Here is a 14,580-nt window from a genome sequence, read left to right on the forward strand (position 1 = left end):
GTGTGTGGTTGTGTTGATCAGTTGAATTCATAAACAGCGGTTTGTGTGTGGTTGTGTTGATCAGTTGAATTCATAAACAGCGGTCTGTGTGTGATTGTGTTGCAGCTTGCTGGACCAGATCCCAGAGATGTTTGGAGAGACGCGGGAGACGGAGACCGTGTTCGGGCCGGTCATTCAGGCCGGGTTGGAGGCTCTGAAGGTTAGAACTCAACATCCCTGCTGCTGATGACACTCCTTTTGTGTTTCAGTATAGGGATCAGTAAAGCATAATAATAATAATGAATTGGGGTCTCCCTTGATTGAGTATATGACAGTTGCAGGAGGGCCATATCTATTTATGGATTTCATGCTAATTTCTGGCCTTAATTACTTAAATAGCCCTAACATTAACAGCATTTGACAGTTTGGCTACATTTCCTATAGGGCATGAATGACAGCCAAAGACTGTTCTTTTGTTCACATGTTTTACTGTGACCTAGTCTATGAGTGAAACAGTTTTGGTGTATACAGCCATTTAGCTTATTTAGCCTAGGTAATTTGTGGAAACAAAAACCTCTAGGACCGGAATTGCCCACCCTTGATGTAGGATTAGTAAAACACAATTGGTACCTGAGGTTTAAACCCCGAGACTACAGAACTGCATTAAAACTGTAACAGCTAATCCGTATCTCAGTGATTTGGATAGCTGTTCCAGTTGTAATGTGGTTCTGTGGTCCAGGGGTTTAAACATTTTAATTCCAGCTAAGCACACTGTAATTGACCCAGTAAAACTCAGTTATGGCTTCCTTTGAAATCAAGGATTTCAGCACACTGGCGTTGTAGACCGCATAGGTGTGTGATTTGGCGTTGAAGTAGTAGGCTCTCAGGTGGCCCTGTTTGTGGCTGGCAGTGACTGTGAGGCCTCTCTCCTGTATGGCCAGGCTGCTGACTGCGCAGGTAAGCTCTTCATCTTCCACTCCTCCCTGCCCATCGCTGAGGCTCCTGGGAAACTGAAGAACCGCGACGACAAGAAGCTGGTCGGCACGGACAAGGAGAAGGTAGAGCACGCGCACTGATTTGATTACGTGTGTCTCTGACTGTGTCTCTCTGTCTGTCTGTCTGTCTGTCTTGTTTTGTGTGTGTGTGTGTGTGTGTGTGTGTGTGTGTGTGTGTGTGTGTGTGTCTGTCTGAGTGTGTCTGTGTCTCTGTCTGTGTCTCTCTGTTTGCCTCTGTGTCTCCCTGTCTCCCTGTCTGTCTCTCGTGTGTTGTGTGTGTGTGTCTTCAGTTTGTCTCTGTACATGTGTGTGTGTGTCTCTGTCTGTGTGTGTGTGCCTGTGCCTGTGCCTCCATGCATGTGTTGCCTGCTCACAATTGTTTGAAGGCTCATTTTTCAGTCGCATATGCCCAAGCTGAGTCCTGTTACTCGTCTGACTTCTTTTCGGGGTGTTCTCATTTCCTCAGTCCCTGTTCCAGCCCCAGGTGGGTTTCTACGGCAACCTGGCGAAAGAGTGCGTGGCGCAGGGCTGCTGTGTGGACCTCTTCCTCTTCCCTAACCAGTACATCGACGTGGCCACACTCGCCGTGGTCCCCACCTCCACCGGCGGCTCCGTGTACAAATACACGCACTTCCAGGTGAGGGAGGTCAAAGGGCATCGTCCTTAACGGGGACCTTCACCTCTATGAATGTTATTCGGCTTTATTGATGCGTCCACTGTTGAGAGTCCCTCCGTGTCCAATTGGAATTGGCTGTTGCTTCCAATTTTGGAATGGAGAACAATAATAAATATATTTGTTTGTATAAATATAAAACAGAATGCTGTGGTCAGCCATGAAAGTTATATGACAAAAACAAGAATTCTTTGCCTGGTCTGTGCTCGAAGGAAATGTGAAAAGAGCCATATTTTCCGAAATACCCGCTTGTGCCCTCTAAACATTTATTTTATCGTGGCAATTCCCCTTGAACTGTAGGGTGGGGCTTTTGGGTTATTTTTGGACCCAGAATCAAAGAGAGTGCGCTATCCAGAGTAAGATATTTATATAAAAACGATTTTTTCATTTGTATAGCACTTCTTGCAGAGGACTGTTGCAAAGAATCATGCAAAAACCAGGCCTGAACACCCAAAAAGCAGCTAAAATGTTTGTGCATCTGTGTACTCCGCCAGCCACAAACGGACAGCGAGCGGTTCCTGAATGACCTTCGGCGAGATGTGAAGAAGACTGTGGTCTTTGACGCGGTGTTGAGGGTGCGGACCAGCACCGGTGAGTCACAGTCGCGACCGGTCCGACCACACGCACACACAGCTTCCCAACCGACCTTCTTAATTACACGCAGCACTGACCGTGTTGTGATCGCATCCTCCCTGTTTCAATGCAATTTTTCAACCTCAGGCAACACTTAGCTCAGGGCTGCCAAACCCTGTTCCTGGAGATCTACCATCCTGTAGGTTTTCATTTGAACCCTGCTTTGGCACACCAGATTCTGCTAATTAACAGCTCTGTGAGATCTCTAGCTGTTGAATGTGGTGAGCTTTGTTAGGGTTAGAGTGAATGCCTGCAGGATGGTAGATCTTCAGGAGCAGGGTTGGGTGGCCATGACCGTTCTTCAAGCTTGTTCTACAAGCCAGTTTCACCACATGTCCGCCCTGTTCCATGAACCTGTGATTGGCTACACATCTTATTTTCCCCCCTCTGCTTCTCCTTCCTTCCACATCATACTCGTCTCCCCACTTTCCTCTCCTTCTACTTCTCTTCTCTTCCTTTCCTCCCTCTATCCCTCCCCTCCTCCTCCTCCAGGTGTCAGGGCCACAGACTTCCTTGGCTCCTTCTACATGAGTAACACCACGGATGTGGAGCTGGCCGGTCTGGACAGTGACAAGACGGTGACGGTCGAGTTCAAACACGACGACAAGCTGAGTGAGGAGACGGGTGCACTCATGCAGGTGAGTTTCCCCTGGTCTGTCGCTGTGGGATTTTATACATACAAGCTGGGAGAAAACTGCCTGTAACTGGCCCTTACTGGCTGTAACTAGCCCTTGCTGCCTGTAACGGGTCCACACTGGCTGTAACTGGCCCACATTAACTGTAACTGGCCTACATTGACAATAACTGGCCCATACTGGTTGTAACTGGCATACATTGATTGGAATTGGCCAACACAAGCTGTAATTGGTCCAGACAGGTAGTAACTGGCCCACACCGGCCATAATTGGCCCAGACCGGCTGTAACCGGCCCACAACTTTAGTCTATACTAATTAGTTCCTTCAAGTTTACATATGGATCATCATTCAGAGGTTGTTAACCCCCAGCGTGTGATTAAAAGAGTGGCATGTCTGTGGACCTGACCTCCGACCTCTCCCCGCAGTGCGCCGTGCTCTACACCAGCTGCGGCGGGCAGAGGCGTCTGCGCATCCACAACCTGTCCATCAGCTGCTGCTCCCAGCTGGCCGACCTGTACCGCCACTGCGAGACCGACACCATCATCAACTTCCTCGCCAAGTCCGGTAAGAGCAGCCCAGGGCACGCTTACTGTTTGTTGTATTTTTTCCCGACACTGGCTATTGTGGGCAGTATGCTGACACGGCACATTTAAGTCTGTATGTGAGTAACTCCAGGGACATTAAACATTAATGTGAATGTTAGCATTACAGTCACGGTTTACACTGAGAGGGGTCGCTGAAGAGATCTGTCACCGAACATTAATTTGCCATTCTGGGGGAGTGCTAGGTGTATATAGAAGTGCATTACAAATGCCCAATGGGGCACAAGAGGTGTATATTGCATCGATAAATCAAATATTCAACCAGACCATAATATGAAATGCAGGTAAGATTGATAGTTTTATTTGTAGTTGTCTAGAAAACTGCATGGGGCTGTCCCCCATTTTAAACATGGAACATTTTTAATATGTTGATGGTCCTTTTTTAACAAACGCTCAGCACCAGAAGCACCACTGAAAGTGATTATTATTTCTGAATGTACAGAAACAGACTGGTGTCCCCCACAATAAACCCAAGTGATTCCCAAACCGCAGGTCGAGACCCAGTGGTGGGTTGTGGGTAGGGTTGAGGTGCATCACATAATGACACCTGAAAAAAGAACTGCCCATACATAACCGTTCCCCTTGATATTCACATTCATTACCTGTACTGTAGTAGTGTTGACATATTGTGCTGCCATGCATATTAATTCCGTATATGAGCGTGTGGCTGTCCTCTTGCCCCTCCCCCTTGTCTCTGCAGCCTATCGCAGCATACTGAGCAGCCCCACGTCAGCGGTGAGGGACAGCCTGGTCAACCAATGCGCTCAGATCCTGGCCTGCTACCGCAAGAACTGTGCCAGCCCCTCCTCCGCCGGACAGGTACAGAGCTCCCAGGACTGTACCATTTCACAAGTCTCTACTGCTGGTCAGGATTTCTGACAAACCGTACCTAACGTAATGTACCATTCTGTAGACACCCCCGCCACCAGGCATTTTGTGTGGCTTGTGCACTCGGGCAGCTGTAATTTTCACTCATTTTAGCTGTAATGGCAAGGAGGAAGTAAAATATCATGGGAGGTATCAGTTTTTTTGGGATCAGTTTATGGATGCAAATTACAGCTGCTTTATATTGCCCTGCTCTGGATAGTCCTAGTGCAGGCTTTGGTGACTAGCTGTGGAACCTTCCAATATTACAATATCCCTAAGACTTGCCGACTAGAATTTTTATAAGATGGATCAAACCAAGATTTTTGGATGGAATTCTTAGCAGCTGTTAGACCAACAAAGCCCCTCTCTGGCGGAGAGACAATGTCAGAGAGGTTGAGTTGGATTTTTTCTAAATCTTTTGAAATTGAAAATACATTGGACCATTGCATCCCATTTTTTTCCAAAACTTTTGAAAATATCGTTACACAGGAGTGACAACGTAGAAATCGTAAGGTGGCACAGTGGCGCAGTGGGTAGCACTGTTGCCTCACAACAAGAAGGTCCTGGGTTCAAGCCCTGCCTGGGCCTTTCTGTGAGGAGTTTGCATGGGTACTCCAGTCCAAAGACATGGAGGTTAGGGACTACAAATGAAAATGAGCTAACTCTGGCACATTTACTTTGATGTGGAAACTGAAATTGTTGATTAATGTGCACTGTCCCCAATAAAAAAAATATTGTTTAGACTTGCTTTCAGTGGGTAAGTTCCACAAAGCATAGTGTAGACTTGCTTTCAGTGGATAAGTTCCACAAACTGTAGTGTAGACTTGCTTTCAGTGGGTAAGTTCCACATCCGTAGCAGGACATCATTAGACGCTCTTTGCCCTGCCGCCCCTGCAGCTGATCCTGCCCGAGTGCATGAAGCTCCTCCCCGTGTACCTGAACTGCGTGCTGAAGACGGACGTGCTGCGGCCCAGGGCCGAGGCCTCCCTGGATGACCGCGCCTTCCTGCGCGAGCTGGTGGGCTGCATGGACGTGTCTGAGAGCCACGCCTTCTTCTACCCCCGCCTGCTGCCCCTGGTGAGGCCCCGCCCCCTGCCGCCGCGTGCGAGCGTGACCCGCGATGGCGGCTGACCTCTGCCCGGGGGTCGCCCGCCGTAGATGCGAGTTCCGTTTTAGGCTGTGCTGGCCTCGGCACTGCAGTCAGAATGAAGAGATTTTTCGTAGTTTTGCAGGTCCTAGTGCACAACACACAACACACGCCTTTTCCTCCCACCAAAGTCTACCCTACTGCTTAGTTTTCCTGAAAGCTGAATAGTATTTAGCACCGTATCAAGCCTGGTCTTGAAAATCCCCAGTGTTTCTGTTTCCTCTACATGTCCTGGCAAGCTATTCCACACTCTGTGTGGGGGAAAAAAAATCTTCCTTATGTCTGTGCGGAATTTATCCTTTATGCCCCTTTGTTCTGCTAACCGACCTCGCCCTGAAGAATCGCCACTGCTCCAGTGGGGTAGAGTACATACAGACCTGGGTCAGTTACGTAATTCTTTTGGATTCAAATACTTTTCTGCTTGCGGTTGATCTTGTCTGGTGCGACTGAGCCAACCACGAGGACCAGAAGGCGGAGCTTGCACTGCTTGAGAGTATGTCATTGGTTCCAGACAAGCCCGGTAAAACAGAGTATTTGAGTCCAAAACAATGACGCATTTGGGGGGGGGGGGTAAATGTTTTATGTGGTGTAATGTGGTTTGACATGCTATGGTGAAACTAACTCCATCGCCCCTGTAGATTGTGGTACATGCGATTCCTGTGGCTGTGTCCCTGTGCTCTTTTAGCAGGGTTCCCACTCATTGCCATTCATTGTTTGCCGCTAAATGTCCCAGGACAGACCAGTTGACTGCAGCATTGGTTGATTCATTAGGTTATGGATTTATTGTTTAATGCTACACGTGGGGCTGTGTCGTGCTGACACTCCATTTACCTCTGCACATTTGTCTTCCTTTCTTTTGATCTCTCTTCTCTCCCTTTTCATTATTCCTGGCTGTCCTATGTCTCTTCATTCCCCTGTTCCTGTCTTCTCTCTCCGCTTTCCCCCCATCTTTTCCCCATTGTTCCTTTCCTTCCCTCCCTCTCTGCCCTTCCCCCTTTTCTGTCCCCACCTCTTCCCTGTTTCTCTCCACCTCCTCTTTTTCTCTTTCCTCTTTCTCTCCCTACCTCTTTCTCTCCCTAACTCTTCTCTTTCTCTCTACCCTCTCTTTCTCTCCTCACGTCTCCTCTCTACCTCTCCCCTTTCTGTCCCTACCTCTCCTCTCTGTCTACCTGTCCCCTTTCTCTCCCCACCTCTCCTCTCTGTCTACCTCTCCCCTTTCTCTCCCCCACCTCTCCTCACTTCTCTCTCCCTCACTACCTCTCCTCTTTCTCTCTACCTATCCCCCCCCCTCTCTCTCTCTCTCTCTCCCCCTCCCTCCCTCACAGCAGAAGCTGGACGTTGATAGCGAGGCGTTGCCGGTGGCTATCAGGGTGTCTGAGGAGCGGCTCTTAAGGGGCGGGCTGTACCTGCTGGAGAACGGCCAGCACCTCTTCCTGTGGGTGGGGGCGACCGCGCCCCAGGAGCTGCTCCAGAACGTGTTCGGCACCCCTGCCTTCAGCCAGGTCCACCCCGGCATGGTGAGGGCCCTCGCTCCGTCCGGACGGGGCCCGTTCAGTACGGTCTCATCCCTCCATCACGGACACGCTCACAGCTGCACGACATATCATATGTTCATTGCCACCTCGATATGAACATGCATTTTTGTCTCGTGTCTGCCCAGTGGTAGCCTTAATTTCGCTTACCCTTATGAATTTGCTACCTTGCATATTTTTGTGCTGGTTTTTTATATACTATACATACGCTTGCCATTATTTATTGGCTTGTCCTTTTGCATTGCATCGTGTTTGCCTCCTGCTTTCCCCTTGCTACCTTGCCTGTTTTGTTTTTTGCCATTTGGTGTAGGTCACTGTTGTCTAATTTTTTATATCCTCTCCCTTTCCCCTCAAGAGGCTAATTACCTCTTGCCGTCCTTGTAAATAAAAAATTGTTCTTAACTCACCTGCCTGCTTTAATGAAGGTTATAATGATAATAATAATAATTATAATCCACATTTATAATGCAGCATAAGGAGATGCATACTGGATTGTATGTGTAATATAAGAATACTATGTTTGATTTTCGTCTCTCTTCTCCCCACAGACATCATTGCCAATATTAGATAATCCTTTCTCGAAGAAATTACGAGACATCATCGACTCTTTCCGAGCTCAACGATCACGATACATGAAGGTAAGTCTCTGTCCAGCCCTTACTGTAAAAAAACCCCACAAAAAACCCTGTATCTTGCTAATATCCAGAAGAAAAGCAAGGAAAGAAAACGTGTTTAGAGTCACTTTTTCCAATGCAAAGAAAATGCCAGGATTAGACTAGAACTTTTTGCTACACCGTCCTCAAATTCTACACCTGGTTGCCAGATGACATGGGCCTCTGTAGAATCCCTTCTCTTATAATGGATTTTTTGGATCTTATCGCAGTGTGTCAGCAATGAAAGAGGTGATATTGTTGGGGCTACATTGCACACTGTGACATGTAACACTCGTAAAAAGCTGTGGTTGAAATACGATTTATATGCATTTTGTAATATCTGATCATGCAAGCCTCCGTAAAGTAATAGGTTTGGACGAGAACAAATCGAATATCCTGCGCATTGGGTTTGGGTCTCACAAACCACTTGGCTAGGTGGTCTAGCACGCATTGTGATAGGAATTGCTTGTCGTCATAATCTCAAAATGGACAGGAATAACGGCATGAAATAACGCCCATGTTGCTTGATAGTTTAAATATATAAAATGGGGAGAGGGACTCGGCAGGGGCTGTTGGGTCGGCGTAAAGAATAGTGCCCTCATTGCACTCACCTCAGAGTCACAGTCACGGGGTTTGGAGGCGATACGGCTTGTAGAAGACGTGTCGCTCTCTAGAACGCTTGATCTCTCCTGGGCCGCCGGGAACGAGGCCATAGCGATGTATCCTCCGCTAACAGGGGCAATTGGAATAGATATGGGTACCAAATTAGGGAGAAATGGGGGAAACGGTTACGTATTGTACAGTTAACTGTACAATACTTAATTTTGGACTTTTAACAAAATTTTGCCCGTCCGCTGTGTATTTTGAAACCCAAATTTTAGGACTATAAACACTGGCAGAGGGTGAGTCAACATGTGAGTCAGCCTTTTTCAATGATAGGAAGGGATTTACAATGGTCTTGTAACACAAAAATCTTACCTGTTGTACCTTTAAGAACATAACATTCTAATCACATATTGGTGACCTTCCACCTTGAAAGGTGGAAGGCACTCCATCTTCCTCCTCCCCTGGATGGAGAGAGAGGAGGTTTGGAACGGAAGCCTCTCACTCCTCCGGCTTGGCTCCGGTGTCCAGATGCAGAGTCAAATCTGCCACGGTGATTCATCAGACGTGGCGCTGACGCGAGCCGGTGGCCCGACAACACGTTGTCTAATCCGCCACTGACGCGTCCCGTGACCACCTCTCCCCATCTGTGACGGGCGCTCTCTCCGTCTGCCGCAGCCGCTCCCCGACAACCTCGCTCCCCCACGACCGCTCCGACCACTGTTCCCCAGAAAATATTCCTCTGCCGATACGATTTCTTGGCATGAGAATCGGCGTCGTGTAAATATAAGCGTCATGTAAAGTAGATGAAAACAAGACATTCGGTGAAAGCAATGACCGTATTTAAATACATTATTCATGGTCATTCTTATGCTGTGATGATTATTGTAACGTAATTGTCGTAATAGACGTTGGTAAACAAAATCTGAATCATTGTTTTTTTTAAGTCTGTTTTCCTAAATTATAGTTCTTCGGGCCTATGACATACTGAGATGAACTGAGCCGTTAGTAGTGCTTTTCTGTATGTCTAAGATGGCAGGTTTGTTACTGTTTACGGTTGTCTTATAGTACAAAGTAGCTTTTCTGTGTCTACATGCAAGCCCATCTGGCTAGAGGACTGCAGAGGATGTCAATGGGAATATTGGCAATGTGTAAGAACCCCTCTGGCTTGAGAGAGTGCGAGAGAGGGAGTGTGTAAGGTGGGGAAAGAGGGTGAGAGGGGGAGAGGGAGGGTGAGAGGGAGAGGAGCAGGGTGGGTGAAAGAGGGAGAGAGAGAGGGTTCGATGGAGGGAGAGAAGGTGAGGGGTAGGGAGAGAGTGTGTGTAACCCTGTGCTTCTCTCTGCAGCTGATGGTGGTGAAACAGGAGGACAGGATGGAGCTGGTCTTCAGGCAGTTCCTGGTGGAGGACAAGAGCAGTAACGGCGGGCCGTCCTACGTGGACTTCCTGTGTCACATGCACAAGGAGATCCGTCAGCTGCTGAGCTAGGACCCGCCCACGCCCGTCACCTTCCAACCCCCTCCACCCTGCCTCAGCCCAGAACCAACCACAGACTGGCTTCTCCTTTGGGCTGCTGAGCTAGGACCCACCCACGCTCATCACCCTCCAACTCCCTCTACCCTGCCTCAGTCCAGAACCAACCACAGACTGGCTTCTCCTTTGGGCTGCTGAGCTTTGACACTCCTACACCCGTCACCCCACAAAAACCACGGACTGGCTAAATGACTAAATGTGAATGAACATTCCCCCTCCCTTCCCCGCTTCTCCAATCTGTCTGAAGGACCGGAAGATGGAGGATTCCTGAATGGATAGATAGAACTGTCAGGTTCCTCTTCCTGTTTCTTATGGGTTTATTTCCTCTGCTCTGGTCAGCCAGACGTCAGTCTCGAACAATCCAAACATCCTGCTATATGTAGCTATGTACATATGTATGTAGTCTGTCTGTGTGTGTGTGTGTGTGTGTGTGTGTGTGTGTGTGTGTGTGTGTGTGTGTGTGTGTGTGTGTGTGTGTGTGTGTGTGTGTGTGTGTGTGTGTGTGCATGAATGTCACACTTTTGTGGTGGTGCCCCTGTCCACTGGTCACAAACCCAGGTTGAGGGTGTCCCGTTTTGTTCCTGTCTCTGAAAAGGGCTGAGTGGGGGTCCTTGGCGGAGAATGCAGACAGGGTAAGAGGGGTGCGTTTGTGCAAACGTATAAGCAGCACGCGTTCGACGAGACTGTGAATTCCGACGCTTATTGTAACCGATGTTTTTTCAGAAACACTAGCACTGAACGAATGAATGAGCGATAGTGTGAATGAATGAGCGAGAGTGTGAATGAATGAGCGATTTAACATACTTTCCCCAGCCCCCCATGTCTAAAACACTGGTTCCTTGATTGGGAGCTCAAATCTTTTTGTATAAATTGAAAAAGCAAGTGAAATTTCACTTGAAAATGACTTTAGACCTAACAAATATTAAAAATTATAAACCTGAAAAGATTCTTTTCGTTTTTATTTTATATCCAGCAATTACATTTCACCTGTCCCCGCCCCCAATCCATCCTCTTTCTCATCTTGTCTATTCAGCTTCATATACCCCTTCTTTCAATCCTAGAACGCACTTTTTTTATTTTCCTTGTGACAGTGCAACCTACTTGTAAGCATAAAATATATAGGAATATCCGTGATGTAGTGATGAAAACCATGGGATGGGAGTGTTGCTATTCAAATGCTGTGTAAATGCTCTGCATGTAAGAATTAATCACTGCACATGCTTCAAAGAAGGATCTTCAGCACGGTCATATCATAAAGGGATAGTTTTCATGCTATTGAGGTTGCGTTTCACACCCTTTTTGTGTGCGATTTAGGATGTTTTAGCTTTATAATGGTTGGCATAGGAGTTTTCGCCCCCATTTAAAGCAAAAAATAAATGTAAAATTCTAGGACATTTCACCCGAAAATAAGATCAAACATAGTACTTCTGAAAATTAACCAGGTCATTCAAAAATAAGGTTTGGATGCGTGTTGCTTTACAAGCTATTTTGGAGTTACTTGAAGTGTATTTCCCTTCCTTAAACCTCAAGCACATGAAAGCCCCAATACCTGTTTATCACAAAATTCAATATCTAAAATAGCCTTTACACACACAAACCGCCTAGGCCCATCGAAAACGTACACTAAAACTGAAATAATCAACTGCAGAACATGCACCATCAGAATAGGCACAGATTACAGTCTATTTCAGCATGTTTTATTGGCAGATAATATTTTCAGTTCATGAGTAAACGAGATGATAAAAGGTATTTTAGCTTAGATTAGCGTAACCTCGCTATGCGATCGCTGTCAAGTCACAAAAAGTGAAAAGTTTCGTTTGTGTTTATAAAATCCAATCGGCAGCAATCGCATATGTGACTGGGCATTTAAAGTTGCTTGAACATTATGCTTCCATATTGCCGTTCTACAGCTCCTCCGTTAATCTAAAGTTCAGCTTCTGTATCTCCGTATCACTTGGCCAGAGACCACCCTACTGCCTAGGAGTTGAGAAGCTAGGAGGATGACCAGTGTACTGTAGATCTTTCAACAGGTTTGCTTTGGCTTTATGGTGCTGGGGTAGGGTGGAGTGCATACCTGGGTTCAAGTAGGATTTGTTTTGGATTCAAATAATTTTCTGTGCTCTATTGATCTTGCCTGGTATAGTTGAGCCTGCAAGGAGAAGCGAATGGGTGGGGTTTGTACTTTTGGGGTCATTCTGATACACCAAGCAAGCTCAGTCAAATGCAGAAAAGTATTTGAATCCAAAACAGGTCTGGGGCAGAGGGAAGGAGGGTGGGGTAGGTCTCAGTGTTACAGGCAGGTGCTGAAAGCAGACTGTTATTGGTCCATCCTCTGGTTACCCAGCCAAAGTAGGGAAGGCCAAGAGCCAATAGGCACAATTCATTTAGATTTTTAGTATTTTTTATTTTATTTTCATTAACTTAATTGTAAATTATTATTTAGACATTTTGTCAATTTCCATCCCTGTTGTTTTGTTTACCCCTTGCTTTTTATTATTTTATTTTGCTGTTTATTTAAGTACTGTGTGTCCCGTGTGGTTTAATACGTCAGTGTCCTGGCTGGTTAGAGATTTAGAGTTGGAACAATTTAATCCTGCAATCAAAGTGAATAAAACTGCCATATAAACAACCTCATGTTTATTAGTGTTTGTGTACTTGGCCTCGTGTGTTAGCTAACGACACTTTCTAATCAAAGAGGGAAATGTTTCTGCTAGATGTCACTTTAAACATGTTGCCTGTTTTCTGTTGCAGATGCCACTTTTCCCTTAGCTTCCTGTAGTAATTTGAATGACAGTATTACTTTATTTCAATACCATTAGCACACGTGTGACACTTAGCATTTGTGTGCTCGTAACGGCTGCTCTTTTGTTCAATTACATGACAACCTTTCCCCCTTCCTCCACCATTTCCCTGTCCGTCTCCTTTTAAAATAAATTGTAGTGGTTCCTAATGGATTATAGAGATAGCAGCAGGGGTGTTTTTTGTGTTTCTGCTGTGGTGTAGTCATTATGTGAGAACGAAGTCATGGAGCAGGTGAAAAATGTGTCCTGAACAGTGATTGGCTGCGTTGCACCCCTCCCCACAGTTTTTTACCAGTTGTGATAGTCAGATTCAAATCCCAGCAAATTTCTGTACGGCAACAGAGGGATTTGGCCTTACCCCCCCCCCCCCCCCCCCAATTCCTGTGTGTCATCATTATACTCGACACAAGCTGCTAAACCACACATTACAAATGCCCATAGCCCTGCGTCGAATGGAATCATTGTTTTCATTTCATGGGGTTTTTCCTGCCTTTTTAAATGCCGATTCGGTGTAGGGATTGTAATGGATTGGTTATGTTATTATGTTATTAATGGTTGCTTATTCCCATCCTCATTCCATCTCCTGTGGTGATGACAAGAGTATTCACTCTTCATGATTGGTTGGTTTTTGGCTTCCATTGTTTTGTGTGCAAATGACTAGCCCACTTACTATAATGAACCAGAATCCCTACTTTTGTATAGAAAGCTGTACTCTTGTCTCGGTTATTGTAAATTTCACTGCTGTGCGTCGAAAAGTCTTTTTCTCTGCCTCAGTAAATGTTATTACCCTTGTTGGTAATCTCACAGATTATATTACAGCATGTCGAATCAATTTTAAAATGTCTATTTTAAAAACTCCTCTTTCATACAGCCCGGCCAGACCCGAGACCAACTATGCTCGCGCCATTAGGTCACAAATTGGTCTCATGAATCCAGCCCTGGTGTGGTTGTGTTTGGGTCTGAAGAGGGAGAATTCCCACTGTCCTTCAGCTGAACATGTTCAAGAGGATTCCCCTCATAGAAGCCTCTGTTTACACTTCGCTTTGTCACGTTATTCCAGTCATGTACTACTCTTTCCGTGTCATCTGGCAGTCGGTGGGTTGCTGGTTCAGTCCCAACCTGGGTGTGTCGAAGTGTCCCTGAGTGAGGCACCTAACCCCTAAATGCTCCTGATGAGCTGGTTGGTGCCTTGCATGGCAGCCAGTTGCTGTTGCTGTTGGTGTGTGAGTGTGTGTATGAATGGGTGAATGAGAAACATCAATTGTACAGTGCCTTGGATAAAGGCGCTATGTAAATGCCAACCATTTACTTACATATTTTCCCTACAGTCAAATTTTTTATATTTTCCTGAATGTTTTCAAGACCAGGCTGGATGTGGTATTCCATGCAATCTAGTTTGTAGTAAATGGTGAGCATTAGCGTACTGTTTAGTGGTAGGAAAGTGGGCAGTATTGGCTGAATGGCTTGTTCTCATCATTATGTTAAGTTATGTTGTTATAATCTAGCTTTCCTGCTTCACTTCATTGTCAGTCTTTTTCTCGTGGCGTCCTTTCATTTGAATTTATGAATCGTTTCTGAGAAATATCTGGTTTGTTTATGATGCCATCGTAACTGTTAAGCATTTCACAATTTGCACTTAATTCTGCTAAAACATAAACAATTGCATAACACTTGGATTAAATTAGCAGTTGTCCTTTCATGGTGAAAATAAAATAGTTTTTTCATATTTTTAGCTCGCGCTCACTCACACTCGCACACCAACAGTGATTGAGGAGCAATTTGGGGTTAGGGACACTCATGCTCAGGGACACTTTGACACCCCTGACTGCAGGATGACTGCTCTTACCTCCTGAGCTAGGGTGGTCTGTCTGTGCGTTACGTCTCCCTTAGCTGTTAGGGGGTTAATGGCATTGGGGTGCTCCTACTG

At 46.2% G+C, this 14,580-nt stretch overlaps 1 protein-coding gene across 6 annotated transcripts in view; it reads left to right on the top strand.

Annotated features, from left to right (window-relative positions):
- Nucleotides 1-10,796, top strand: part of sec24c (SEC24 homolog C, COPII coat complex component) — a 30,852-nt gene extending 20,056 nt beyond the window's left edge. For 5 of the 6 annotated variants that reach the window (XM_061231649.1, XM_061231651.1, XM_061231652.1 and 2 more), the window contains 11 exons: nucleotides 106-199; nucleotides 921-1,037; nucleotides 1,441-1,611; nucleotides 2,142-2,238; nucleotides 2,773-2,918; nucleotides 3,342-3,480; nucleotides 4,219-4,337; nucleotides 5,283-5,462; nucleotides 6,858-7,049; nucleotides 7,613-7,702; nucleotides 9,667-10,796. In XM_061231649.1, coding sequence (XP_061087633.1) covers nucleotides 106-199; nucleotides 921-1,037; nucleotides 1,441-1,611; nucleotides 2,142-2,238; nucleotides 2,773-2,918; nucleotides 3,342-3,480; nucleotides 4,219-4,337; nucleotides 5,283-5,462; nucleotides 6,858-7,049; nucleotides 7,613-7,702; nucleotides 9,667-9,807 — 1,486 coding nt within the window. In that variant the 3' untranslated portion in view covers nucleotides 9,808-10,796. The remainder of the gene's footprint in view (nucleotides 1-105; nucleotides 200-920; nucleotides 1,038-1,440; nucleotides 1,612-2,141; nucleotides 2,239-2,772; nucleotides 2,919-3,341; nucleotides 3,481-4,218; nucleotides 4,338-5,282; nucleotides 5,463-6,857; nucleotides 7,050-7,612; nucleotides 7,703-9,666) is intronic. The other variant, XM_061231653.1, reaches the window with a different exon arrangement.
- The last annotated feature ends 3,784 nt before the right edge of the window (nucleotides 10,797-14,580 follow it).

Source organism: Conger conger, chromosome 2, assembly GCF_963514075.1.
Source record: "Conger conger chromosome 2, fConCon1.1, whole genome shotgun sequence".
Taxonomy (NCBI): Eukaryota; Metazoa; Chordata; class Actinopteri; order Anguilliformes; family Congridae; genus Conger; species Conger conger.